Source organism: Theobroma cacao, chromosome 9 (genome assembly GCF_000208745.1).
Source record: "Theobroma cacao cultivar B97-61/B2 chromosome 9, Criollo_cocoa_genome_V2, whole genome shotgun sequence".
NCBI classification, from domain to species: domain Eukaryota; kingdom Viridiplantae; phylum Streptophyta; class Magnoliopsida; order Malvales; family Malvaceae; genus Theobroma; species Theobroma cacao.
In genome coordinates, this window is record NC_030858.1 from 38,593,517 (window position 1) to 38,620,709 (window position 27,193).

At 28.8% G+C, this 27,193-nt stretch overlaps 3 protein-coding genes across 7 annotated transcripts; all 3 read right to left on the reverse strand.

Annotated features, from left to right (window-relative positions):
- LOC18591120 (calcium uniporter protein 6, mitochondrial) lies at window positions 234-3,889 on the reverse strand. 2 transcript variants are annotated; one of them, XM_007017059.2, is made up of 3 exons: window positions 3,412-3,889; window positions 3,092-3,345; window positions 234-885 (listed from the first exon to the last, which is right to left on the reverse strand). In XM_007017059.2, exons 1-3 carry the CDS (start codon window positions 3,536-3,538, stop codon window positions 400-402), a joined length of 867 nt encoding a protein of 288 aa, XP_007017121.2. In that variant the 5' UTR covers window positions 3,539-3,889; the 3' UTR covers window positions 234-399. The 2 variants fall into 2 exon arrangements, with proteins under 2 accessions (XP_007017121.2, XP_007017120.2); XM_007017058.2 differs by having other exon boundaries at window positions 3,092-3,889.
- On the reverse strand, window positions 4,304-9,605 carry LOC18591121 (transmembrane protein 56). 2 transcript variants are annotated; one of them, XM_007017061.2, is made up of 9 exons: window positions 9,112-9,272; window positions 8,831-8,948; window positions 7,515-7,603; window positions 7,280-7,418; window positions 6,879-6,953; window positions 6,513-6,634; window positions 6,356-6,431; window positions 5,156-5,215; window positions 4,304-4,628 (listed from the first exon to the last, which is right to left on the reverse strand). In XM_007017061.2, exons 1-9 carry the CDS (start codon window positions 9,171-9,173, stop codon window positions 4,491-4,493), a joined length of 879 nt encoding a protein of 292 aa, XP_007017123.1. In that variant the 5' UTR covers window positions 9,174-9,272; the 3' UTR covers window positions 4,304-4,490. The 2 variants fall into 2 exon arrangements, with proteins under 2 accessions (XP_007017123.1, XP_007017122.1); XM_007017060.2 differs by lacking the exon at window positions 9,112-9,272 and adding an exon at window positions 9,384-9,605 and having other exon boundaries at window positions 4,453-4,628.
- LOC18591123 (DNA-directed RNA polymerases I, II, and III subunit RPABC5) lies at window positions 10,509-13,607 on the reverse strand. Of its 3 annotated transcripts, none has more exons than XM_018126483.1 (5): window positions 13,319-13,607; window positions 12,003-12,079; window positions 11,767-11,825; window positions 11,046-11,140; window positions 10,509-10,913 (listed from the first exon to the last, which is right to left on the reverse strand). In XM_018126483.1, exons 2-5 carry the CDS (start codon window positions 12,036-12,038, stop codon window positions 10,888-10,890), a joined length of 216 nt encoding a protein of 71 aa, XP_017981972.1. In that variant the 5' UTR covers window positions 12,039-12,079; window positions 13,319-13,607; the 3' UTR covers window positions 10,509-10,887. The 3 variants fall into 3 exon arrangements, with proteins under 3 accessions (XP_017981972.1, XP_017981973.1, XP_017981971.1); XM_018126484.1 differs by lacking the exon at window positions 13,319-13,607 and adding an exon at window positions 12,282-12,354; XM_018126482.1 differs by lacking the exon at window positions 13,319-13,607 and having other exon boundaries at window positions 12,003-12,221.

Below are 27,193 nucleotides of genomic sequence, written 5' to 3' on the forward strand. Positions count from 1 at the left end.
TATTTAAGTGCGTTCATGGCGTGCGTGCACAAAGCATAAAAACCTTGTTCCATGCTGGTGAATTGATGATTGGGTGAGGAGCTGGGATGACAACTATGGTGAAGTATATGAAGATGATGCGACAGTAGCATATTGTCTGTGTAATGACTAGGGTGCTTTTTCAGATTGAGGAGAAGGTTTGACTTGTCCTATCTACAAGAAACGAGAGGGACCGACACGAAGGAACAAATGGATAAGCTGGGATAAGTTTAAGCTTGATTTGAGTAAGAGGTTAGAAACCTTTGCCTTAACTCTGAAGAAAATTGGAACAGATGGTTACCGTGATAATTCATCTACATAAGAAAGAGAGAAAGGAAAGGGGCAAAAAAACGCAAAAACAAAGAGCTGGTGGAGGCACAGCTAATCCTTATGCAAGGCATCATCTAGCTCTAGTTCCAACCCTACACGATTTCGGATAGATGCAGAGGCATCTAGAGGTGTTTTGCACTTCTTATGTAACTCCTTCAATCTGCCAACATCAAAATTATGCTTCTTGAACAATTTTCTCTGCCTGGAGAGAAAAAGCCTCTTCATCAAATCTTGGTATGTGGGATCTCTTGAAGTGAACAGGAAGTAAGCATAGCCTATGACTATGCCAGTGGTAGTGGTGAAAAATGCAATTGGTTCCATAACATCCCACGAGAATTCCCAAAATGTTAGGCGGAAGAAGAGTCCAACTTGTACCACAGCTAATCCTAGACCAGTCCAAAGGATGCGGCGAACTTGCTTATGTGCCAACACATCAATCTCTTCCTTCTTCTCCTGCAGCCTCTTTAGCTCATCCCTAATGGGGTCATCTTCAGGAGTCAATGCAAGAGGTACTGCTCTTCTAACAAGATCCACCACCTAAGCAAATGATAATGGGTTTCAGCAAAATCAGTCTGCATATTCAGTGGTTCCCAGTAGGGAAAAAAAAGTAATTCTTAAGAAAGAAAAGTACGATGAACTTTGGGGGAGAAAACAACCACATAAGTTTTGAGATCCACGTATGGTATAAAAGCAAAAGAGTTGGGTAAAAGTGCAGGAACATCAGTTACATTAGCGATTCATATTCCTTCTGGAAGCTCAAGTAAAGGAGCTAATAACAGGACTGCAGGAGAGAAATGACGGAATGATTTGGAGTTATTGCAAGCATAGAACACGAAAAATGCAATAACAGCAATATGGCAAAAATAAGTGGTTTGGATTGGGAAGAGGAGGGGAAGAGAAGTGCAGAGGGCTTTGGGAGAATAATGGCAATAATGCTTAGTGTACCATTTGGTTTAAATACGGGGTCAAGAAGAATTTGGTGGAAGGCTAGAGGTGCAGACAAAGCTGAATGAGGTACCAACTGAGCAATTGCCATTAACACAATTTTCTGGGTCTAAACACAGCATAATATTGTCATGTCAAAAAAAATAGATTGGACAACACATGACTGAAGGTAACCATCTGTAGATAAACCTTTGTGCTATGGATTGATGCATGCAAAAAGTTTTAAATGCCTAATTCTCATCTATGTTATTACCAGGAAAGAACAGTACATACAAATCTTATGAAGTCTGTCCATGAAGATTATATTATAGACTGTTGCATGAAACAACTTTTCAATGCCTTAATTCTCATATGTGTTGTTACCAGGAAAGAACAGTATATAAAAGAATTTTGTGAATTGTGTACATGAAGATTATAGTATCACTGTTCAAGTATTATCTGTGCACACGCATAGGAGCATGGATGGATGAGCAATAATGTAAACAATTAGGACTTTTTCCATTACAATTACGTGAAATATACCAAGTGGTCTTACAAATTTTCACAGTAGAGAGGCATCACAAATTTTGGCTGACAGAATTCTTAGAAGTGAAAACAAAGCACCAGACCGACCGAAAGGCATAATGCATGTGTTCTAATGCATTTTTTAATATACTAGAATCTTGTAGACATGTTAGAGCATTATTTATAAAGGTTAATTACACATTTAGTACTTGAACTATAGGCAATCGTTTGATTTGGCATCTAAAGCTTAAAATTGTGCAAGTATTCAAACTTTGCTTCTGTTAAGCATAATGCACATTTAACTAACTCAATTAGAAAGTAGTCTAACGTGTTTCCCAACAGCCTATCAGAATGTGCCAGCTACCGGGTTTTTAATAGCTGTTGGGACACCCCACACTTTATGCTAATGGAATAAAGGAATTGTGCAATAGCATTGATAGAAGCAGAATTTGAGTACTTGAGTCGGCATTTTTAAATTTTAAAAACTAAATCAAACATTTGATTATAATTTGAGTATTGAATTTGTCATTAACCCTATTTTATAATGAACATGAATTATTTACAAATCATTAGGATAAGCAACTTTAGTAACTTGATTGTTTCGTCAAGGGGAAAGGAAAAGAAAAAAAGATAAAGTAAGGCCTGCTTAGATAAATTAAAGGTCATATGCTGAATGATGGAAGCATGAAATTTGAAGAAGCCCCAATGGCGTATGACTCATAACTCTAGATTTCAAAGCAACGCAAGGAATGAACAAAGCTTTCAATAAAAAAGGAAAAATAGAAAGGAATATCAGACTCTAGAGCGCATAGAGAGAGAAAGTGGAATTGGCAGAAGTGCCCACTATTAGAGAAGAATGGAAGGTGGTAAGTAAGAAACACAAAACACAAGTTTGCAATCAAATATGATGCAAATTGATTGCATAAATAACATATCTAAGATGACAAGCCAAACATTAATACTGTTAAAAGAATATTCATCACTAGCTCAAGTGAGGAAAAATTTGGTACCCATCGCCAAAATATGATGCTTTTTTTTTTTTATTTCTTCCCGGAATGTACAAAAACAACAGAAAAACAAAATCCAAAGCGACGCGAAGGCAAAGCCAATGAAAAAGGAAGCATCTGAAATGACAAACACACTAAAGTAGAATGGAAGGGAATAATATTTAACATGAACTGGATTCGATTGGCAAATCCATTCTCAATCGCTTCTCAAATTCAAGAATCATGGATTCGATTACGTCGACATAAAGACACTAATACAAGAGAAATAAAGGTTAAAAGATGGGTACCTTATCAGGATGAAGATACACCTTGTCGCGAAATAGAAGTACAACGCCTGCCTCATCCAGAACGCGTGCAAAAGCGATGGCCTCGTCCAGAGATCTGGCAACGCCCATGCTCTCGCAGGCCTCCAGTAACTCCGAGTAACCTATCACCTCTTTGCCTTCCATTCCTAGCTTCGTCTTGAGCGATTCCACGTTCACCAGCCTCATTAGCTTCTTGGCCTCCGCGAATGTTATGCTCTCCAGTTCTGCTCCTGATCCTGCGTTTTTGGAATCAGAGGTTGCATTGGGATCAGAAGATGTAGAAGATAACCAAAGTTTTCTACCGCAGAATACTGGATTGGTTCTCAATGTCAATCCCTCCAACAGCAGCGGCGAAGACGGAGGTCTCCTACCAACTGCCGCAGACGCGCCCTGCTTGAAAGCCTCGCACCACCACAACCTCCTCCACATGCTTGCTTCAGTATATCTCGATATATAATATGTATGCCCTTTAAACGTAATTTGGCATTATGTATGTATGTGTTTTCTGTTGTATTTTGATTGATCCAGTTCCAAATCATAGATGATCCAGTGAATTTCTTTATTTGGTCGTGGTAATAAACTCCCTGGGTTTGTCCATCTTAACGAACGGATCTAGGTTTGGCTTGGAAGAAGGAAAAAGATGGCAGGCAAAAAGTCGTATTTAATAAAATCAAGCAAAGAAAGGGATTTTTCTTGTGATGCAAATTAAACAAAAAGAAGACGACCCAAAAGAAGAATATTAAGGCAAGTTTATGGTGGGGCGGTGAGAAAAGGTCGGCACAACATGCTGTGGACAGACCAAGGAAAGCGCATTCGCCGATCGCCAACTCTCATTCTCATCCATCCAGCGCTAATAACAAAAGAGTACAACTACTGATCTACTGCTACGATTTCGATTGTTCAACTTTTGATCCATGGGTACGGGTTGCGTTATTAATTATGGCAAGCTAACGCATTAATGCGAAGGCAATTACAAGACCTGCCCATTTGACCATTACCCTAGACCCTCACCTACTAAATATGGATTGGTCCCGCGCATCATTCGATGAATGATGTCTGATGAAATAATGCTCCACAGAGAATGATGAAATAATGCTCCACAGAGAATGATGAAATGACTGGCTCCTATCGTTCTCCTCATCACCGATTAAGCATTCTTAGCTTGCTGCATATGCTCGAATTTGTCACCATCGCTTGGTTCACAAAGATCAAATTCCTTCTCTTACCAATTCCCAAAACCATGTCTGAATTACACACTTCACATTCACAAAACACCACTAACAATCGATTTTACAGACTCATTTTACAATTAGTATCCATAATTTGATACAACAAAGGGTCTTGTTCACATTGCAGGCCCACCATTAAACACACATTTGGATTATTCACTGTGTCTTGCTTTTGAAACTGTTTTAATCAATCCCTTTATTATCTTCCAAAACCATGCTACATTCATCAAGGCCAACATTGCAGGTACAGTGAGCAAGCTGTAGAAGCCCAAGGGAAATATCTTCTTAACCTGTAATAAATAAAAGAAAAAACAAATTAATGCAAACAATCTTCTCTTAACACACACAAACAACTGCATAAGGCTTAATGTATGATATCGATTTTGTCCTACACACATCAAACAACCCAGATAAACTTGCTTCCCTATTAAATAAAAAAAATAATACACAAGTTCTTATAAAAACCTGCCCAAAATAACTGTAAAAATATGAAATTCTAGCACTTCCTCATTCAAAATCCTAGAAAGCATTAAGTTATTGGGATTTAGGGTTTTGACTTTATTTGTGCATGGCCATGAGCAGAGATGCACGTGTAGATTGCCGATTGATTTGAAGAATTTGCAATTTGATTTCAGCTTAAGTTTCAAACCTGTTCAAATATATAACATTGTAGAATTGGAAAGACAAGAACCTTTTAGGTTGCAGAACACAACACGCCAGATTATGAGAAACAGATAATACCATAATAGCATAAGAGTTTTGCTTATATAAGCTTAAGCTCATTTACTCAAACACTAGACCAAGGAGCACCACTCACCTGATCAAAATGGTTAAGCATGTGGGCAAAAAAATAGATGAACAGAAAAATCCTTGCAATCTAAAATCATCGAAGAAGATGTCAGTGAAGCAGTAACAATGAAATGAACGAGAAAGCAAAAGGAATTTAAACAATACACTTCAACCATGTCATTCAATATTTAAATCCTCTCATGGTCTTGCTCTGATTATTTCGGCAGGATACCCACCAATAATTTAAGAACTTGTTCGTTTTGAAACAAATCATGTGGTGAACAGATGATGTACCCTACATAATGAGATCTTTGCAACAAGAGATGAAAGACCTGAATGTCGATGATGCAACAAACCTTTCCCATTATAGAAATTAATTCGTATAACCTAAAACAAATAGAAACCCCTGATCTAAATCAAACAAATGAAAGGCCAAAAAGCTGTATTCATGAAATTCATTAGTTTGTCTTTTCACACAGAAATGTGCCCATAAGTCGTAACAGCATCAACATGATGTCAGGAAGATAACTGCATGGATTCAAAGTTTAACAGATGTTCCAAGGAGACGACTAAAGAAGAAACTCATTCCTTTTATTTTGTAGGATATTTAACACTATCGTAATTATGATAGCAATACACCCGATAATAAAACCCATTAAAAATATCACCAAAAATGACATTATTTTACTTTTTAAGAGAAAAGAGGAAAAAGCTTTTAGTGCCATCCCAACAAAAATGCAGTACAATTGTCTGATATAGGTCATGTCACAAAAGAAACACAGAAAGTCCAAAAATCTTAGTGTATCTCCATAAGTTGAAGAGAATACCAAAAACAAAGAGATCTGAATATAACTTATACACCCCCTTTAAAAAAAGTACCAGCATACATCTCCTTCTGCAGACCAAACGGGCAAAGTAATTTTGCCTCACAAATAACAGTTCTATTCTTCTTTACACTGTTAAAGAACAACTTGACAAAGAGATGCTTAACAGGCCATGGCAAGAGACAAACAGAACCCGCTAAAGGGAACGTAGCATTTTTTAAGGTGTTCTGGATATTTTCACGTATAACAAATGCCCTTCAAGTTAAAAAAGCAAAGTGCTTCACTGCCAATGATTCCCAATTTCATCTCAATTAATGTCAAGGAGCCAACATGGAGCCCAGAATGCACAAAATAACAGCAGGCCAATGGTAAAGAACCAAGATTTGAGGCATGATAGACAGTACCAACCACCCAAAGAACAATGCAATGCCATTGTAGATATAAATGTTAGAGCTCTTCTGACCAGCAACATCCAAGTACCTGGATTTGTAGTCATAGTAGTAAGACAGTGTTGATGAACCGGAGAAGATAAAAATAGCAAATTTTCATACGTTAACCCACCATCTCAAATTTACAAAAGGTGTTGTGCTCTCTGAGAAGAGAACCATTAATATGTAAATCTGCCCTTGACTGCTTATTAGGGAGAGAAAAATCGAAAACATGGATAGCCCATGGTGCAGGACCTGATAGAGATAAAGGAGATGAACAAATTGAACCACTTAGCATGAACCCCTAAGCCAACATTTCAAGTGATCAAGTATTTGAACGAGAGAGCGGCAAATGCCAAAAGTTTATTAAAAGAACCAAATTATTGCTTATGTTGATGCTTTAAATTAATTTGCTTCCAAGTACTAGGCCCAATTCAGAGCAAGAAAATAATCTAATCGACAATAATATAAATAACATCAGGCATACTTCTATACTTACATACTCCAGACCTCCTAAAGCCGGAAAATGCCAAAAAATCATCGCCAAGTCTGATAGAAAATAACCAATAGAGAACTGTACAGTATAAAGGAACGGAATATTAATAAGTAAGAAGTTTCCAGCTAACCATCAACAAATCATTACCAAGCATGTTACAGGCATACTTGAGGAGAAAAAAAAAAACCATCATGAGTGAAGTTCAGCAAACTTGTAAAGCAGCATTGAATGTGCTTGGCAAACCACATACCATTACGTTAATAGAAACGAGTAGTCCAGATATTGGTGCATAATATAAACTAATTGAACTTCGCGAACAATCCTATGTAAAACTGAATTAAAGGAATAGACAAAAAAAATTGATGTGAAACAAGTCTGGAAATATCCCTCCTACATCAGCTTACCCCTAATATCGTGTTTGATATAATAGAGGTTCTATTAACAATCAACTCATCACTGGAATCCTCATGAAAAAGATCTGAGACAAATAGGAGGTACAGAGAAGCCAACGCTGCAATAAGAGCATGGAAAGTTGAAAATCCCCTGTAGAAAATAAAGCTATCAAGATTAATGTTGTAAAAAAAAAAATCTAATATGGACAACTTTTATACAAAATAAGAATATAGGACAAAATTTCACCGATTGTTCCATTCAACTTTTTTTTCATTGCTTAGCTTTCTGTATCCTTTGAAACAAAAATGGCTGATGAAACCTGTTATTTTGTAGACCTGCATGAACATAATTGAACACATTATTTGAATTTATTGGGTGAGAGAGATTATTATCTGACAAACAGTATTAAAGTTAGTTAAGATGCACTCTGCTTTTCTTTCTAACAATATAAACAGATGATTAGGGTAGAAAAATTAACACAAGGAGCTACATTAAGTACCAAATAAAAGGACATATAACTCATTCATTACATCAATCTTGTAGACTTTTCAACTACTGAAGCTACTAATAAATAGACCAAAAAAAACAAGAGAAGTTACCATTACTATATAAAAAGAAAGAACAAGAAATTCTTATCCCAGACTCCCTCAAAGCTACTCATGTTTACTTCCTCCTGAAACTCTAGCCAACTTACGGTACTCAATAACAGAGTCATATTATGTTTCCACCACATGATTTTTTTTGTTAGGTAACTTCAAATATCCTCAATGTAAAAATATGAGCACAAGAAATTAGATATACCTATAAATTCTCCTAAACTTTAAGAGTTAATGTGAATTCCATCATCTTGATGTCAAATCTGATACTGCAGTTCAAAGACAGACCTAAAGCGAATAATGTAAGATAGAAAGGTTTACATATGATGTTAATATCAGTTTCTACAATTTTATTTCAAGCTGTATGATAAGAAAACATAGCTAGAATCCTGCAACCTTTAGAGGACTTAAAACAACTAATAAACTGCTCCAACTTGGGCATAGACATCAGATGTAGATATGGATAACTTACACTCATCAAAATCCCAAATTTAAGCTAGCAGGATATGTGTCCAAAACTGGATACAGGTACTGGAATCTTTTAGTCATTCCAAAATAATGGTGTAGAGCTGTATACTTTAAGTTTGCCAAACATTTTTATGTCAAACAGTAAGCCACATATTCTGAATCAAAACTGAAAAACTGGCTGAATGAAATGCTAAGCAATTTAAACAACCTCAATCTTACTTTATATAACAACAACCATTACCAGAAAAAAAATCTAGGTGACTATCAAACAAGATGTAGGCCAAAAATTAAGTAACATGAATAAGAAAAGGCTAAGGATGTGTTAGTGAGTGCCAAGATTGTATTGAATTTATAAAAGTGAAAAAGAAAAATTCTAAGTGGATCTTAAATCGCTAAAGAGCAATGGAACCGAAATCTACAAAGAAGAACAGATATAAAAAGAGCTCTAATTCACCAAAAGTCTCCCTGGTATAAGCAAAAGCATATTAGGAGACTTACTAGTTTGCAGGTGATGATGCTAAAAGAGCATGATGCTAGCCATTGAAATTCTTTACTTGAACTGAGTCTCAGAACGATGGGTGTAAAGGCAGGGGGAAAGGAGGGCAAATCCACCATACTGTTATTATGGAAAAATTATGAGAGACGAAATTGCATCAAAGGCATGTTGTGCAAACTTATATATCAGAAAAGAATATGCAGTACAAGGGGTATAGTATGTGAATCAGAAAATCAGAGAGACAAGAAACATATGTAACTGCCTGCCCAAGTTATGAACTTACCCAACACGGGGGCTGGCTGCAAAATCCTGTTTATTACTACTGCTACAACTACTAATTACCATATAGCATCATTTAAGAATATCAGAGTAATTCAACCAAGTAGACTGAAGTCATGAGCAAAACCCTAAACAAGGATTAAAAAAGGTAGAAAAAACTCAAAAAAAAAAGCTTTTGCTTCAAGGAAAAATCCAAATTGAGTCGTGAGAAACTTTGACAAAATATAGATGGTAAAGGTAACAGTATGAAAAGAATGAGAAAGAGAGGCAGCTCACATTGCAATTTGCTGGCAGTGAGAGGGGCAGTCTCTCCTTACACTATAACAAATCCAAATATGAAGAGCGGGTCAACAAAGAGACGAGAAGAGCACTATTGAAGACGCACAGAGAGGTGCAGATGAGTGGAGTCTTTAGTAGCTGTTGGTTGTTGCCCAAATTGTTAGAAGTGACCTCACCGACCACCAGACTGGATGGTCCATGGTCCGCGTGGGTTTTAACTTCAACTTTTAACTCTCAAGTCCAACCTCTCTTCTGTTTCGTCCAGATTCAAAAATTTTTAATTTTGTTAGAATGGTCGCTGACGTGACATCAAAGTTACAACTAATTTTGAAGAGTGTAATTTTAATAGTTCACGAATTAACTATAAAAAATATTTAAGGAGGCAGTAAAAAATTTATGTTACGGAAAGGAGTAGTATTTTATTGTCAGTTTTAACGGCTCAACGTGAAACGTGATTACACTTTTTTACGAATTAAATCAAGCAAATAAATACTGCTTTATGCTTACCACTCCTGCTGTGGAAAACAAATAAGACGAATACCAAGCAAGACGATAATGTTTATTACTAAACTGTTAGTCCACATGATTTTATTTCACATCGTTGCATATTAACACATGGGAAAGATAAAGCCAAAGCCACGCGACGAAAGATGCACAAAACACAGTATTTACTTGCTCTCTGCTTACTTATGTCCGACAAGTATGCGGCATAACAGGTGAAACACACAAGATTTCATCACCTCTAGTAACCTGCCCATGCCGACCATTCCCTTCTCAACAATCACTGGAATGTGTCTGATTCGGTTATCTGCCAAAATACTTCAGGTTACAACTAGCTTGCCAAGGAAGAGCCTAATGAAAAGACAGTATATGTCCTAGAAGCAGCATACTGTACCTGTCATCAATTGCATTGCTCGCAGAATTTTGGCCTCAGGTGTGACCATAATGAGCTGGTTCTACAACCACCATATAATGGAATCTTAGTATTCCCAACACAAACAGTGGTGTAAAGACGCATCTAAACAGTCAGCCATAAATAATAGAAGTAAATTTAAAAATTTACTCAAATAAAAGCAAAAAGGAATTCCTGTTTAGAGTAATCCGCATGCATAGGAATGCCACTTCAGATAGACTATTTGGATTTGTTTCGAAAAGAAGTCTGCTTGACAAAGGACTCCAAATGAAGAGGAATAAGTACAAACATATTGACCACTATTGAACATATCACATCCCTCAACCATATCCTTTGACTAAATATTTATCCAAGGAAATAGCAAAGTTCTGAACAACAGGCACAATGTTCCAATAATTTAATATTTTAAAATTACCAGGTAGGTTCAAACGTATAAATGATCCATTATAGAACCAAAGTACAAGTTGACTACTATTGAAGTCTTTCATTGTTTGGATTCTGACTACGTTCCACATTACACAAATCTTAGAATCACATAGGCAGTCAGAACTGCAATAGAGCATGCAGGACTAACTTCTAGATGTTTCCTCAACTGGTCTCGGACTTCTCCAAAGCTGCAAAAATGATTTTAGAGTAAGTGGAAGGAGACACCAAACAAATATAGCAATAAAATGCACATAAACATGAGGAAGAAAGAGAGTCAAAATAGATTGAAGGTTGGGAAGGGAGACAGAGAGAGAGTTTACTGTTATAGTTCAGAAGCTTCTCAATGAGGTCAACATGAGTCATAAGCATTCGCCTACAGCAATATCGAACCAAGCCCAAAGCATCAAGAGCATCTCTGCATGCCAAACAAATCACAACTTATTCTCTACAGACTAATGCTAGTAAATACCAATCGGAGTATTAAAGCTAGGCTGACCACCAAGATTCATAGATGATCAATAATGCATAAATTTGATTGTTACTCATCAACTTTCAACATAATATTATCAAATACATGCTTGGGTGCTTAGATTAGATACATTTCCTTATTCCATATGGGTGAAGGAATGCATATTTTCATCAATCAAGTAACATTAGCCAACACTGATAATTTGCATTTGGGGTATACAAAAAATGTTTCTTTGACAAACAAGCAAGAGCATCTTTAACCATTTCGTTGAAAAGATTATGTTCAAAGTTTCTTGGTTATACAGATACTAAGTAATCATAAACCCTCAAACACCCAAATTAAGCTTTCTTAAAAGCTTTTAAAAAATATCTATCAAAGAAATCATCCAAATCACCAATCATATGCAGTCACTTACAACAACAATGCAATTAACACAATAGATAATTTAGATCAACAATGAAATTACTTAAAATCTATTAAAAAACAACAACAATAAAGCCAAAAAATAATCAATAAGAAGATAATTAATGATTAAACAAGCGAGATAGAGAGAAAGAGAGGTTGTTACTAACCCTTCAGTGTAGTCGGCCTGGAGAAGATCAAGGTAAGTATCCCATTTGTTACCAATAACCTACAAATACCCAAACCAATATTTCAAGCTAGTGCAACACAGTCACCAAAAACCTCAGGCTATTACCTACCTACATTAAATCGAAAAAAATCTAAATACAAATAGAGTATATATTATTCTATTACAGTGTTTTTGGGATAATCAAAAAAGAAAATAAAAGATAAGTGAGGAAAAGACCTTCCCACATGTGAAGCAGCGAACTGGAATAATCATCTTGTTCTGTTCTTGTTCTTGGCTTTGCCCTAGTTCCCTCTCTAGATTTATAAAGAAGAAGGATGCCCAAGAATAAGATAACAATTAAACCAAAATAAGATCTCCGGGTTTTTCTAACCCTATACAGAACAAAGATTAGATTTATAAAGAATAAAGATGCCCAAATATAAGATAATAATTAAAAACTAAAAAGAGCTAAAAATCGATCTGGAATCAAGCAAGACAGCTGGCAAAAAATCATACAGAGGTAAAAGGCCTGGTACAAAAGGCTCGAACCAAACAAGCAGGGACCAATGCAAAGGGCCTCTGCCCATCTAAAACGTAAACAGGTGTGGTAATGACATCTGACCAGGGATATAAAAGTCTTTTGCATTGACTCCAAACCATGGAACACTAGGTGAGGGGTCTATCATATCCTCATTTGATTTAGTACATATTTGACTTAACTTTTTTTTAATTTATCTACTTTTTAAAAGTAAAAATCAGATTAAATATAATTTTTTGAAAAGTTCTTAAAAAATAATTTTTTTTAAAAAATAAAATTTAAAAAAAAACTTAAAAAAAACAACTCTAAGGAAGAGCTTTTTTTTTTCTCTTCTTTTAAAAATATAAAAAAAATTATTTTTATTTTAAAGATATCTTTATTTATTAAAAATAATTATAATATTACTCTCTAAAAAAAATATCATCTATGATAATTTTAACAAAAATTATAACTTATAAGAAAAAATTTACCAAACAATTTTAACTTGATTTTAAAAATTATTATTTTTCATAAGAGTTTCATAATATCTTTTAAGATAGATACCATAAATGTTAGAACCTACACAAAAAACTAAAACGAAGGAGTGCTCTGGCTTTGATTGAATTGAGTCTTACTCCATTTTCCTTTCCCATATAACAACAGTTGAGCTTCAAAAAAAACCACTGCAAAACATCAATAGATGCAGCAATCCGCAAGGAAGCAAAGTAAAAACCACTCCAAAAACACAAAAAACAGAGTCTCTAGCTCCCAATAACACATAATCCAATAATCTGAAACTAGAATCTATCTGATCCCTTCAAAATCACCACCCATTAAAACTAAATCTAACACCTTTTAGAAGAATAAAAACACCCAGATCAAAAAAACACACATTAAATACAAAATAACCAATTCCAGATTCAATTTAGCAAAGATCATTTACTTTCAGTTCACTTATTACAGAAGAAAGAAACATGAATGCATAAAGAATACAAACAAAACTAAAATTAAATGAGAATTATTGAATTAAAATTACCTGATTGAATGGATTATTAGACAGAGAGAAAGAAAAATATGTTTTTTTTTAGAGAAAGGTGATACGGATAGGATAAATTTCAAGGTATTATACAGTTTTTAGAGTGAAGGAGACCTTGCACTCCGAGAAGATCGGTAGCTAGCCTTTTTTAGAAAGAGATGAAACTGGGGGCAGAAGGAAAGGGAAGAGAAGAAAAAAAAAGGAAAGAGAAAGAAAGAGGGAGCCGTTGCTAGAAAGGTTAGGCCGACGACAGGACCGAGTAAGGGAGAGAGGGTTTAGAGAAAACGGGCAGCCTGCTAGGGCTAGGTTAAGATTTTATAAGAAAACTAAACCATGTCGTTTTATGGATACAAAAAGAAGAAAAAGAGGTGGGTTGGATTCAATTTAACCGATTTATTATATTTATGTAATTTTATTTTTTATGTATAAATTAAATTTAGGAAATTATATTAAAAAAAGATAAATGTCACGAATTTCGTATCAATAAAAAATGAGTAAATCTTAGTTATATAAATACAAATATTTTACTACTTATCATATATATTTTTTTGGTTGAGAATGTGGATTCATGATTTAAAGGTTTATAACTCTATTTTTCAGAGTTTAAGGTCGCAAAAGATTATATTTAAGTTTCAACTCGTGACATAAGAATAAAAAATAAAATAATTTTTTATAAGTAACAAAAAATAAAATAATTAATTGAATAAAGTAAATAATGACTTGCCAAAATTATTGAGGGATCCAAAATTATTTTCACAAAGTGGATTAATTTTAAATAATTATAAACACATAAGATAAAAAAAAGTAGTAATTAAAATGGAAGATAATTTACAAAGTTTCATCATTAAAATTAAGAAAATTTTAATAAACGTAATTAATATTCATTTTATTTTGACTTTAAAAAATATTCATTTTATTTTAATAATTTTATTATATAAATTATGTAGCTTATGAATAATTACTTTCAATACATTACATTTTCTCAATTTTAATTTTATTTTGTTATTAGAATCATCAAAATATGATTATATTAATATTAGCATATATTAAGATATAAAAAATGAAATGTTTTCAAAAAATTAAAAATTATTTAAATAAAAAGTTTTGCTTAGTAAGATATGAGAAAATATTTTTAAAATATTGATATTTAAAAATAATTATTTTTAATTTATTATTATTACTATTATTTATAGTATTTTCAAATTTAAAATTACTATTTTTACTATTATTATTTTTATTTTCAATATTATGTAATTTAAAATTATTTTTTTATAAAAAAATTAAAATCCACACAAAGCGGCCCACCACTCTAGTCATTTGGTATTTATTGTTTCATAAAGTGCTTAAGAATTAATATTTTCAAAGTAAATAAAATAAGTCAAATCCACCAAAACAAATAATTTTAAATAAATAAAATAAGTGGGGGGCCATTCCCTAATAATTTTAAAAATTTTATAATTACTTTTATTTTTAAAAAAAATTATAATTTTGTTCTTAAAAATAATTTTAATATATTTTTATTTTTAAAAAATTTATAATTTTATTTCTACAATAATTTTTTATTTAGTGAGATGCCTCACAATAATTAATCAACAATTAATTTTAATAGAATTAAAATAAAAGTTTATATTTAATGCATTGACAATACCAAATCATACCACATCATCATAATGATAAATTTAAAATTTGTAAAGACTTAAAATTAAACATTAAAATATTTTTTATAATTAATAAAATAAAATAAAAAATATTTTTACTTCTCCCTAAACCTTTTTTCACATTTTTAAATTTCATTCTTTAAAAACTTAAAAAAATTTTAAAACTCATAATAAATAATTAAAAAAATTAAAAATATGTTAAAAACATAAAAAATCTTTCAAATTTTTGAAAAATCTCTTAAAAACCTTAAATATGCTTAAAAGTATCTTTAAAATGCTTAAAAATTCATAAAAAAGAGTTAAAAATACTTAAAAATACATACAAAATCTTTAAAAAATGACTTAAAAAATCTTCAAAATCTATAAAATTCCTTGAAAACACCTTAAAAATACTTTCAAATACATGAAAAAACCTTTAAAATACTTAAAATTACCTTAAACATTCTTAATAAGAGCCTAAAAATACTATAAAAAAAACTTTAAAATCCTTAAAATTTGTAATAAATAATTAAAAAAATTAAAAATCCCTTAAAAACATAAAAAAATCTTTCAAATTTATTGAAAAATCTCATAAAAACTTTAAATATGCTTGAAAGGATCTTAAAAATACTTAAAAATTCATTAAAAAAAACTTCAAAAATGCTTCATTAGACTACAAAAATTTTTAAAAAATACTTAAAAAACTTTACAAACACTTAAAATTCCTTGAAAACATCTTAAATATCCTTTAAAATCAATAAAAAAATCTTAAAAATACTTCAAAAATATTTAAAAAATGGCTTGAAAAACTTTAAAAATCCATAAAATTCCTTGCAAACACCATAAAAATCCTTTGAAATCCATAAAAAAATCTTAAAATTCGTAATAAATAATTAAAAATATAAAAATCTCTTAAAAACATTAAAAATCTTTCAAATTCCTTAAAAATCTCTTTAAAACCTTAAATATGCTTAAAAGGATCTTCAAAATACTTAAAATCTATGAAAAAAGTCTTAAAAATGCTTCAAAATACTTCAAAAATCTTTTAAAAATCCTTTAGAAAACCTTAAAAAATCCTTCAAATTCTTTAAAAATACCTTAAAAATCCTTTGAAATACATAATAAAAAACCTTTAAAATGCTTAAAATGACCTTCAACATCCTTAAAGAGAGCAAAAAAATCTTTGAAAAAAACTTAAAAATCCTTAAAATTCATAATAAATAATTAAAAAAATTAAAAATTCCTTAAAAACATAAAAAAAATTTCAAATTCCTTGAAAAATATCTTCAAAACCTTAAAAATGCTTGAAAGGGTCTTAAAAATTCTTAAAAATCCATAAAAAAAACCTTAAAAATGCTTCAAAATACTTCAAAAATGTTTTAAAAAATACTTTAAAAAACCCTAAAAATCTTTAAAATTCCCTGAAAACACCTTAAAAATCTTTTGAAATCCATAAAAAAACCTTAAAAATGTTTAAAATGATTAAATATCCTTAAAAAGAGCCTAAAAATCCTTGAAAAAACCTTAAAATCCTTAAAATACGTAATAAATAATTAACAAAATTAAAAATCTCTTAAAAATATAAAAAATCTTTCAATTTTTTTTAAAAACCCCTATCAATAAAAATAATCTTAAAATTACTTCAAAAGACTTCAAAAATCTTTAAAAAATATTTTAAAAACCTTTGAAAATTCATAAATTTTCTTGAAAATACCTTTAAAATTCTTTGAAATCCATAAAAGAAACCTTAAAATGCTTAACATAAACTTAAACATCCTTAAAAAGAGCCTAAAAATCCTTGAACAAATCTTAAAAAGTCCTTCAAATTCGTAATAAATAATTAAAAAATAAAAATTCCTTAAAAATATAAAAAATCTTTCAAATTCCTTGAAAAATCTCTTAAAAAGCTTAAATATGTTTAAAAGGTTCTTAAAAATACATAAATTTCCAACAAAAAAACCCTAAAAATTATTCAAAATACTTCTAAAATCTTTAAAAAATACTTTAAAAACTTTAAAAAATCCTTAAAATTCCTTGAAAACACTTTAAAAATCTTTTGAAATCCATAAAAAAATATTAAAAATGCTTCAAATGAACTTAAACATACTTACAAAGAGCTTGAAAATCCCTGAAAAAACCTTAAAAAATCATTAAAATTCGTAATAAATAATTAAAAAAATTAAAAATCTCTTAAAAACATCAAAAGTCTTTCAAATTCTTTGAAAAATCTCTTAAAAATCTTAAATACGCTTAAAAGGATTTTAAAAATACTTAAAAATCTACGAAAAAAACTTTAAAATGCTTCAAAAATCTTTTAAAAATCCTTCAAATTCCTTGAAAACACCTTAAAAATCCCTAAAATCCATAAAAAATATTAAAAATGCTTAAAATGACCTTAAATATCCTTAAAAAGAGCCTAAAAATCCTTAAAATTTTAAAAAATCTTAAAATTCGTAATAAATAATTAAAAAAATCAAAAGTCCCTTAAAAAAATAAAAAAATCTTTTAAATTCCTTTAAAAATCTCTTAAAAACCTTAAGTATGCTTAAAAGGATCTTAAAAATGCTTAAAAATCCATAAAAAAAACTTTAAAATGCTTGAAAAGAATTCAAAAATCTTTAAAAAATGCTTTAAAAAACCTTAAAATCCTTAAAATTCCTTGAAAATACTTTAAAAATCCTTTGCAAACTATGAAAAAAATCTTAAAAATGCTTTAAAAGACTTCAAAAATCATTAAAATCTACTTTAAAAAACCTTAAAAATCCATAAAACTCCTTAAAAACACTTTAAAAATATTTTGAAATACATAAAAAAACTTAAAAAATACTGAAAATGACCTTAAACATAGTTAAGAATAGCCTTAAAATACTTGAAAAAAACTTAAACAATCTTTAAAATTCGTAATAAATAATTTTAAAATTTAAAATCCCCGAAAAACATAAAAAATCTTTGAAATTCTTTGAAATATCTCTTAAAAACCTTAAATATGATTAAAAAGATCTTAAAAATGCTTAAAAATCTATGAAAAAAACCTTCAAAATGCTTCAAAATACTTCAAAAGTCTTTTAAAAATACTTTAAAAAACCTTAAAATTCCTTGAAAACACCTTAAAAATCCTTTAAAATCCTTAAAAAAAAACCTTAAACTTTAAACATCCTTAAGATGAGCCTAAAAATATTTGAAAAATCTTTAAAAAATCTTTAAAATTAGTAATAAAAAATTAAAAAATTAAAAATCCCTTAAAAGCATAAAAAATCTTTCAAATTCGTTTAAAAATCTCGTAAAAACCTTAAATATGCTTCGAAGGATCTTAAAAATACTTTAAAATCCATGAAAAAAACTTTAAAAATTTTTCAAAAGACTTCAAAAATCTTTAAAAAATACTTTAAAAATTTAAAAAAAACCTTAAAATTCCTTGAAAACACCTTAAAAATCCTTTGAAATTTATAAAAAAAAAAACCTTAAAAATGTTTAAAATTAACTTATACATCCTTGAAAAGAACCTCATAATCCTTGAAAAAACCTTAAAAAATCTTTAAAATTTGTAATAAATAATTAACAAAATAAAATCCCTGAAAGACATCAAAAATCTTTCAAATTCCTTAAAAAATCTCTTAAAAACCTTAAATATGATCAAAAGGATTTTAAAAATGCTCAAAAATCCATGAAAAGCCTTAAAAATGCTTAAAAATACTTCAAAAATCTTTTAAAAATCCCTTAAAAAGCCTTTAAAAAATACTTTAAATTCCTTGAAAACATCTTAAAAATCCTTGAAAATCCATAAAAAAAACATTAAAAATGCTTAAAATGACTTTAAATATCCTTAAAAATAGCCTATAAATTCTTGAAAAAACTTTAAAAAATCTCTAAAATTCGTAATAAACAATTAAAAAAATTAAAAATCTCTTAAAAACATAAAAAATCTTTCAAATTCTTTGAAAAATCTGTTAAAAATCATAAATATGCTTAAAAGGATCTTAAACAAGCTTAAAAATCAATGAAAAAAAACTTTAAAAATGCTTCAAAAGGATTCAAAAATCTTTAAAAAATGCTTTAAAAAACCTTAAAAATCCTTTAAATTCTTTGAAAATACTGTAAAAATCCTTTACAATCTATAAAAAATTCTTAAAAATGCTTCAAAAGACTTTAAAAATCATTAAAAAATGCTTTAAAAAACTTTAAAATCTCATAAAATTCTTTGAAAATACTTTAAAAATCCTTTGAAATACATAAAAAAAACCTTAAAATGCTTAAAATGACCTTAAACATTTTTTAAAATAGCTTTAAAATACTTGAATAAAAACTAAAAAACTCCTTAAAATTTGTAATAAATAATTTAAAAATTACAATAGAAGAAAAACAGAAAAAATCTTTCAAATTCCTTGAAAATCTCTTAAAAACCTTAAATATGTTTAAAAGGTTCTTAAAAATGCTTAAAAATTCGTAAAAAAAACCTTAAAATTCTTAAAATGACCTTAAACATCCTTAAAAAGAGCCAAACAAACTTGAAAAAACCTTAAAAAATGTTTAGAATTTATAATAATAATTAAAGAAATTTAAAATCTTTTAAAAACATAAAAAATGTAAAGCCCGACCTTATAAAGTATTTGTCATGACATACATGTGATGATAGCATGATTGAATGCTAGGAGAGTCTCGAATAATTTACAAAAATAGGTATTGTACCTAGAGGTACAATAAAGTTGATTTAAAGCTCGAACTAGATTAAATAGAGAATTTGAGATAAAATTTAGGATATTAAAGTACCAGAATGGTTTAATATGGTGATTTGGAGTTCGATGATCAATTTGGAGTCAAATCGAAATTTTTACTATCTAGGGGTAAAATGGTCATTTGCCACTTGGGGACAAAATGAGAATTTTTAGAAAAGATTTTTTGACCCCATTTGACTTATTAGAGTATGATTTGAGTATTGGAGCATGATTTGAGGTTAAGAAGTGAAAAAAAATTGTAATTCCGGTATTTTTCAGAGCATAAGGGTAAAATGATAATTTTACCACTCTAGTGGCAAAATTGTAATTTAACACCACCATGACATTTGTCAAGCTCCAGAATTCTACCTCGTATTATTTTATGCTATGGATAAATACTAGAGCATTTGTGGTGGTGAGAAAATGCTTAAAAATTAAGTTAAAACAAGTGGACTAATAAAAATGTGACATGTGTCAAAAATTTAATATTTTTATATTGCCATTTAAAAACCAGCCCACACTCTTCCACTCAGCATTTCAAGGCCGACTAGCACTTGCANTAGCGACTTGCAAAAAAGAGAAGAAAAGAAAAGAAAAACCCTAGGGAGGAAAAACTAAGGAAAATTTGTTGAATTGTCAAGAAATTGGTGACTAAAGGTAAGATTTTTAATATTAAGCTTGAAATTCATCTTGCCCATGCATTCTTTTCCATTTTTTATGAATTAAATTCAAGTTTTCATTAGGGGCAATATGCTGGCCAGATTTGGACAGAGAAAGTTGGTGATGAATTTAGTTTAATTTCAAGGTAACTTAGTGTTTTTAGGTGTTTAGTAACATTTAGTATGAAAATTAAGCAAGAAATCCACATGCCCATTATAGAACCTATCTTGGCTGAATTTTATGGGTGAGGATTGATGATGAATTTGGTTGCTTATCATGTCATTTAGATGTCTTTGGTGCTTAGGAATATCGAAAATCGAAAACAGGTACCGAAAAATTTTACTCCCGTTGTTGGCAATTTGCACCATAATGAGGGATATTTTGGTAATTGCACTTAGAATAGACTTATAGTGAAGTTTGTGCAATTTTGGGGAGTACTAGAAGTGTAATAAATTAATTGGAATCGAATTGGACGTTTAGACCAATTAAATAGTGCATAGTGCGCGATAGGTCGAACACCTCCCATTTCATTGCATGCATTCATACAGAACATAGAATAGTTTTGTAACGATTTAGCATAAGTATATTAAATTTCCCATTGCACATTATGTATAGGTGGTGAGCCCTCGGATAAGGGCAAAGGTATTGCACCCAAGGATCAAGAATAGGAGTGTTGTAAATTCCCATCAAAGTGAGTAACCACTGTTCATCTTATCTATCTAAAGTATTTTTACAATCGATTTTATGATTTTAAGAATATTGAACCTAAATGAATTTTATGTTCTATGACTAGTAATCGATTTAAGGAATAATGTTTATGAATTATTTTACAATTCAATAATGTTTTTGAAAATGAGAGTATGTGGAGACCAACCTTTAATGTTGCCTATATATTTAAGTTTACGTACCAATGTTTGGAATTGATGATTTATGAACTGATACGTGATGACATATGTGGCTGGGTTTTTGAGTTGTGAAATATATAAACTGTTGTTTTCCTTTGACAGGCTGGGTAGTATTATGTTAGCCACGTTATGTTGTCAAAATTTTATTGATTGGTGGGTTATTTAATTAGCCACTGCAGTAGGCGGGTTTTCGTGGATCAGCCTATTAGAGGGGCGCGGTAAACCCTGTTATATTTACCTTAGTAGGAGAGGTGCGAAGGATATCTCCTAAGGTACGATAGAGTTCATTTCACGCCGAACCACCACTTGAGGATGAACTCTGTCAACGCTAAGGGATGGTTAAACTATGTTTTTATAAGTAGTTGTTAACTTAATAACTTTGGCGGACTCGATTGAATGCCTCGGCCAATGTATCACCGAGTATGATTTTTGACATGAGCCAAGTTTTGAAGAAAATCATAAGTCGTGATGTGCATATTATAATGAAATGTGTTGTTTTATATGATTTGAAACAAGTACAAAATGTTGTGGATTATGGTATGATGAAAAGTTAACTGTCTCCATTTACTCGGCTTTAGATGTTAATGACGAACTTTGTTTACTCACTGAGTTTATGAAAACTCACCCTTTCTTTCTTAACCATTTCAGGTTCAAGGTAATTTGTAGGCAGTCGATTTCATTAAGGATTTCTTTTGGACTTACTTCCTTGGAAATCGTAGGTCTACATTCTTGCACACTTTTGGTTATCTCGGGGTCCATATGTCACTGTAGGATAATTTTGAATACCTGGTTTACTATATTACTATGTGTATGAATTTATTTTGTTTTCACGCTACAAAAATTATTTATGCATAATTCTATAAAAATTATTTTATAAGAAAATAGAATATATTATCGAATATTTTTATTTAGTCTAATTAGTCAACTTTTCACTCCAAATGGATGATTTAGATTGCAAAAATTTATTTTTAATCGAAAATGGATATCTTGCTACCATACGTTGTATTTTTATCAGGTTTCGAAATTTTAAGGTAAAAATGACCAAAATACCCCTGTGTGGTCAAAATTTTATTTTGATCGTTTTCGATCTAAAATAATTTATATTCTCTTAAAACTCGATATTTAGTAACTATTGCTCATAGGGGAAGTGAAAAACTAATGCAAGAGCCTTACGAAGTTTCGGTTGACATATCGGGTAATGAATGATTACCGAGACTTCGCGACGGTTGTCACGAGCTCGAAGGCAGTGCCGAGTCGTGACAAAAAATCTTTCAAATTTCATGAAAAATCTCTTAAAAAACTTAAATATGCTTAAAAAGATCTTAAAAATGCTTAAAAATCCATTAATAAAACATTAAAAATGCTTCAAAAGAGTTCAAAAATATTTCAAAAATGTTTTAAAAAACTTTAAAATTCTTTAAAATTCTTTAAGAACTTCGCAAAAATCCTTTAAAATATAGAAAAAAAAGCTTAAAAATGCTTTAAAATACTTTAAAAGTCTTTAAAAAATGCTTTAAAATTCGTTAAGATTTCTTAAAAACTTCTTAAAAATCCCTTGAAATCCATTAAGAAAATCTTAAAAATACTTAAAGTGACTGTAAACATTTTTGAAAAGAGCCAAAAAAACTTGAAAAAATCATAAAAAAACCTTAAAATTCGAAATAAATAATCAAAGAATTTTAAAATCCTTTAACAACATCAAATTTTTTTGAAATATCATGAAAAATCTCTTAAAAACCTTAAATACTCTTAAAAGGATCTTAAAAATGCTTAAAAATCTATTAAAAAAATTAAAAAATGCTTCAAAAGACTTAAAAAATCCTTAAAAAATGCTTGAAAAAAACCTTAAAAATCTTTAAAATTCCTTTGAAATCTGCTTAAAAATCCTTTGAAATTCATGAAAGGAAACCTTAAAAATGCTTCAAAAAACTTTAAAAACTCTAAAAAATGCTTTAAAAAACCTTAAAAAACTTTAAAATTCCGAAAAAAAAAACTTAAAAATGCTCAAAATGATATTAAACATACTTAAAAAGAGCTAAAAAAAAGTTACAAAAATCTTAAAAAATACTTAAAATTCGTAATAAATAATTAAAGAAATTTTATATTCTTTAAAAACTTAAAAAATCTTTGAAATTTCAGAAAAAATCTCCTAAAAACCTTAAATATGCTTTAAAGGATCTTAAAAATGCTTAAAAATCTATAAAAAAAACCTTTAAAATGCTTTAAAAGACTTCAAAAATCTGTAAAAAATACTTTTGAAAACCTTAAAAATCCTTAAAATTACTTGAAAATGCCTTAAAAATCCTTTGAAATTGATGAAAAAAACTTAAAAATGCTTCAAGACTTTTAAAATCTTAAAAAAATGTATTAAAAAATCTTAAAATTATTGAGAAACTTCTTTAAAATGTTTTGACATCCATTAAAAAAACCTTAGAAATGTTTAAAATGAGTTAAAATATACTTAAAAAGAGTGAAAAAAACTTGAAAAAATCTTTAAAAATACTTCAAATTCGTAATAAATAATTCAAGAAATTAAAATCCTTTAAAAACATAAAAAATCATTCAAATTTCATGAAAAATCACTTAAAAACCTTAAATATGCTTAAAAAGATCTTAAAAATGCCTAAAAATCCATCAAAAAAGCCTAAAAAATGCTCCAAAATACTTAAAAAATCTTTAAAAATTGCTTCAAAAAACTTTAAAAATCCTTAAAATTCCTTGAAAAATCTTTAAAAATCTTTTGAAATCAACGAAAAAAACCTAAAAAATGCCTTCAAAGACTTCAAAAATATTTAAAAAATGCTTTAAAAAACCTTAATATTCCTTAAAAACTCCTTAGAAATCCTTTGAAATCCATAAAAAAAACCTTAAAAATGCTTAAAATAACCTTAAACATCCTTAAAAAGTGCAAAAAAAAAAAATTAAAAAACCTTTAAAATGCTTAAAATTCGTAATAAATAATTAAAAAAATTTAAACTCCTTTAAAAACATCAAAAATCATTCAAATTTCATGAAAAATCTCTTAAAAAATGCTTAAAATGACCTTAAACATTCTTAAAAATAGCGGTGAAAAAAAATGCTTAAGCATCTTTAAAAATAGCCATAAAAAATGCTTCAAGAAGCTTTAACAATCCTTAAAATTTCTTGAAAAATCCTTAAAAATCTTTTGAAATCAATCAAGAAAACCTTAAAAATGCTTCAAAAAACTTCAAAAATCTTTAAAACATCCTTAAAATGACCTTAAACATCCTTCAAAAAAACCTTAAAATTCCTTAAAAACTCCTTTGAAATCCAACAAAAAAACCTTAAAAATAGTTAAAATGACCTCAAACATCCTTAAAAAAAGCAAAAAAAAACTTGAAAAAAATCTTTAAAATGCTTTAAATTCGTAACAAATAATTAAAAAAATTTAAAATCCTTTAAAAACATAAAAAATATTCCAAATTTCATGAAAAATCTTTTAAAAACCTTAAATATGCTTAAAAAGGTAATAAAAATTCTTAAAAATAAATGAAAAAGCCTTAAAAATGCTTTAAAATACTTCAAAAATCTTTAAAAAATGCTTCAAAAAACTTTAATAATCCTTAAAATTCTTCAAAAAAATCCTTAAAAATCCTTTCAAATCAATGAAGAAAATCTTCAAAAATGCTTCAAAAGACTTCAAAAATCTTTAAAAAATGCTTCAATTTTCCTTAAAATTCCTTAAAAACTCCTTAAAAATCCTTTGAAATCCATGAAAAAAACCTTAAAAATGCTTAAAATGACCTTAAACATGCTTAAAAAGAGCCAAAAAAAAACTTGGAAAAGCCTTTAAAATGCTTAAAATTCGTAATAAATAATTAAAGAAATTTAAAATCCTTTGAAAACATTAAAAATCATCCAAATTTCATGAAAAACCACTTAAAAACTTTAAATATGATTAAAAGGATCTTAAAAATGCTTAAAAATCCAAAAAAAAAGTCTTAAAAATGCTTCAAAATACTTCAAAAATCTTTAAAAAATGTTTCAAAAAACTTTAAAAATCCTTCAAAATTCATGAAAAAGCCTTAAAAATGCTTCAAAATACTTTAAAAATCTTTAAAAATGCTTCAAAAAACTTTAAAAATCCTTGAAATTTATTGAAAAATCCTTCAAAATCCTTTGAAATCAATGAAGAAAACCTTAAAAATACATCAAAAGACTTCAAAAATCTTTAAAAAATGCTTTAAAAACTTTAAAATTCCTTAAAATTACTTAAATATCATTTGAAATCCATTAAAAAAACTTTCAAAATGCTTAAAATGACTTTAAGCATCCTTAAAAAGAGCAAAAAAAAAGTAGAAAAATCCTTAAAAAAAGCTTAAAATTCGTAATAAATAATTATAGAATTTTAAAATCCTTTAAAACATCAAAAATCTTCCAAATTTCATGAAAAATACTTAAAAACCTTACATATGCTTAAAAGGATCTAAAAAATGCTTAAAAATGTATTAAAAAATCTTAAAAATGCTTAAAAATACTTCAAAAATCTTTAAAAAGTACTTCAAAAAACTTTAAAAATCTTTAAAATTTCTTGAAAAATCCTTAAAAATCCTTTGAAATCCATGAACAAAACCTTAAAAATGTTTCAAAAGACTTCAAGAATCTTTATAAAATGCTTTAGAAAACCTAAAATTCCTTCAAAATCCTCAAAAATCGTTTGAAATCCATGAGAAAAATCTAAAAAATACGTAAAAAGATCTTAAAAATGCTTAAAAATACATTAAAAAGCCTGAAAAATGCTTTAAAAACTTCAAAAATCTTTAAAAAAATGCTTTAAAAAATCTTAACAATCCTTAAAATTCAATGACAATTCCTTAAAAATCCTTTGAAATCCATGAAAAAAAACCTTAAAAATGCTTCAAAAGGCTTTAGCAATCTTAAAAAAATACTTTTAAAAACCTTAAAATTCCTTAAAAAGTCCTTTAAAACTCTTTAAAAATCCTTTGAAATCCAATAAAAAAACCTTAAAATGCTTAAAATAACCTTAAACATCCTCGAAAAGGGCCAAAATACATGAAAAAACCTTACAAAATTCTTAAAATTAGTAATAAATAATGAAAAAAATTTAAAAATCCTTTAGACGTATCAAACATCTTTCAAATTTGATGAAAAATCTCTTAAAAACCTTAAATATACTTAAAAGGATCTTGAAAATGCTTAAAAATCCATGAAAAAGCCTTAAAAATACTTCAAAAATCTTTAAATAATGCTTCAAAAAACTTTAAAAATCCTTAAAATTCCTTGAAAAATCCTTTGAAATAAATGAACAAAACCTTAAAAATGCTTCAAAAGACTGCAAAAATATTTTAAAAAATGCTTTTAAAAACCTTGAAATTCCTTAAAAACTACTTAAATATCATTTGAAATCCATGAAAAAAACTTTAAAAATACTTAAAATGACCTTAAACATCCTTAAAAAGGGAAAAAAACTAGAAAAAACATTAAAAAAAGCTCAAAATTTGTAATAAATAATTATAGAATTTTAAAATCCTTTAAAAACATAAAAAACCTGCCAAATTTCATGAAAAATCATTTAAAAACCTTAAATATGCTTAAAAGGATCTTAAAAATGCTTAAAAATCTAGAAAAAAAAGTCTTTAAATGCTTCAAAATACTTCAAAAATCTTAAAAAAATACTTCAACAAACTTTAAAAATCCCTAAAATTTCTTTAAAAATCCTTTGAAATCAATGAACAAAACCTTACAAATGCTTCAAAAGACTTTAAAATTTTTTATAAAATGCTTTAAACAACCTTAAAATTTCTTAAAAATTTCTTAAAAGTACTTTGAAATACAAGAAAAGAGCCTTAAAATTGCTTAAAATGACCTTAAACATCCTTAAAAAGAGCTAAAAAAAACTTGAAAAAACATTAAAAAATGCTTTAAATTCGTAATAAATAATTAAAAAATTTTAAAATCTTTTAAAAACGTCAAAAATTA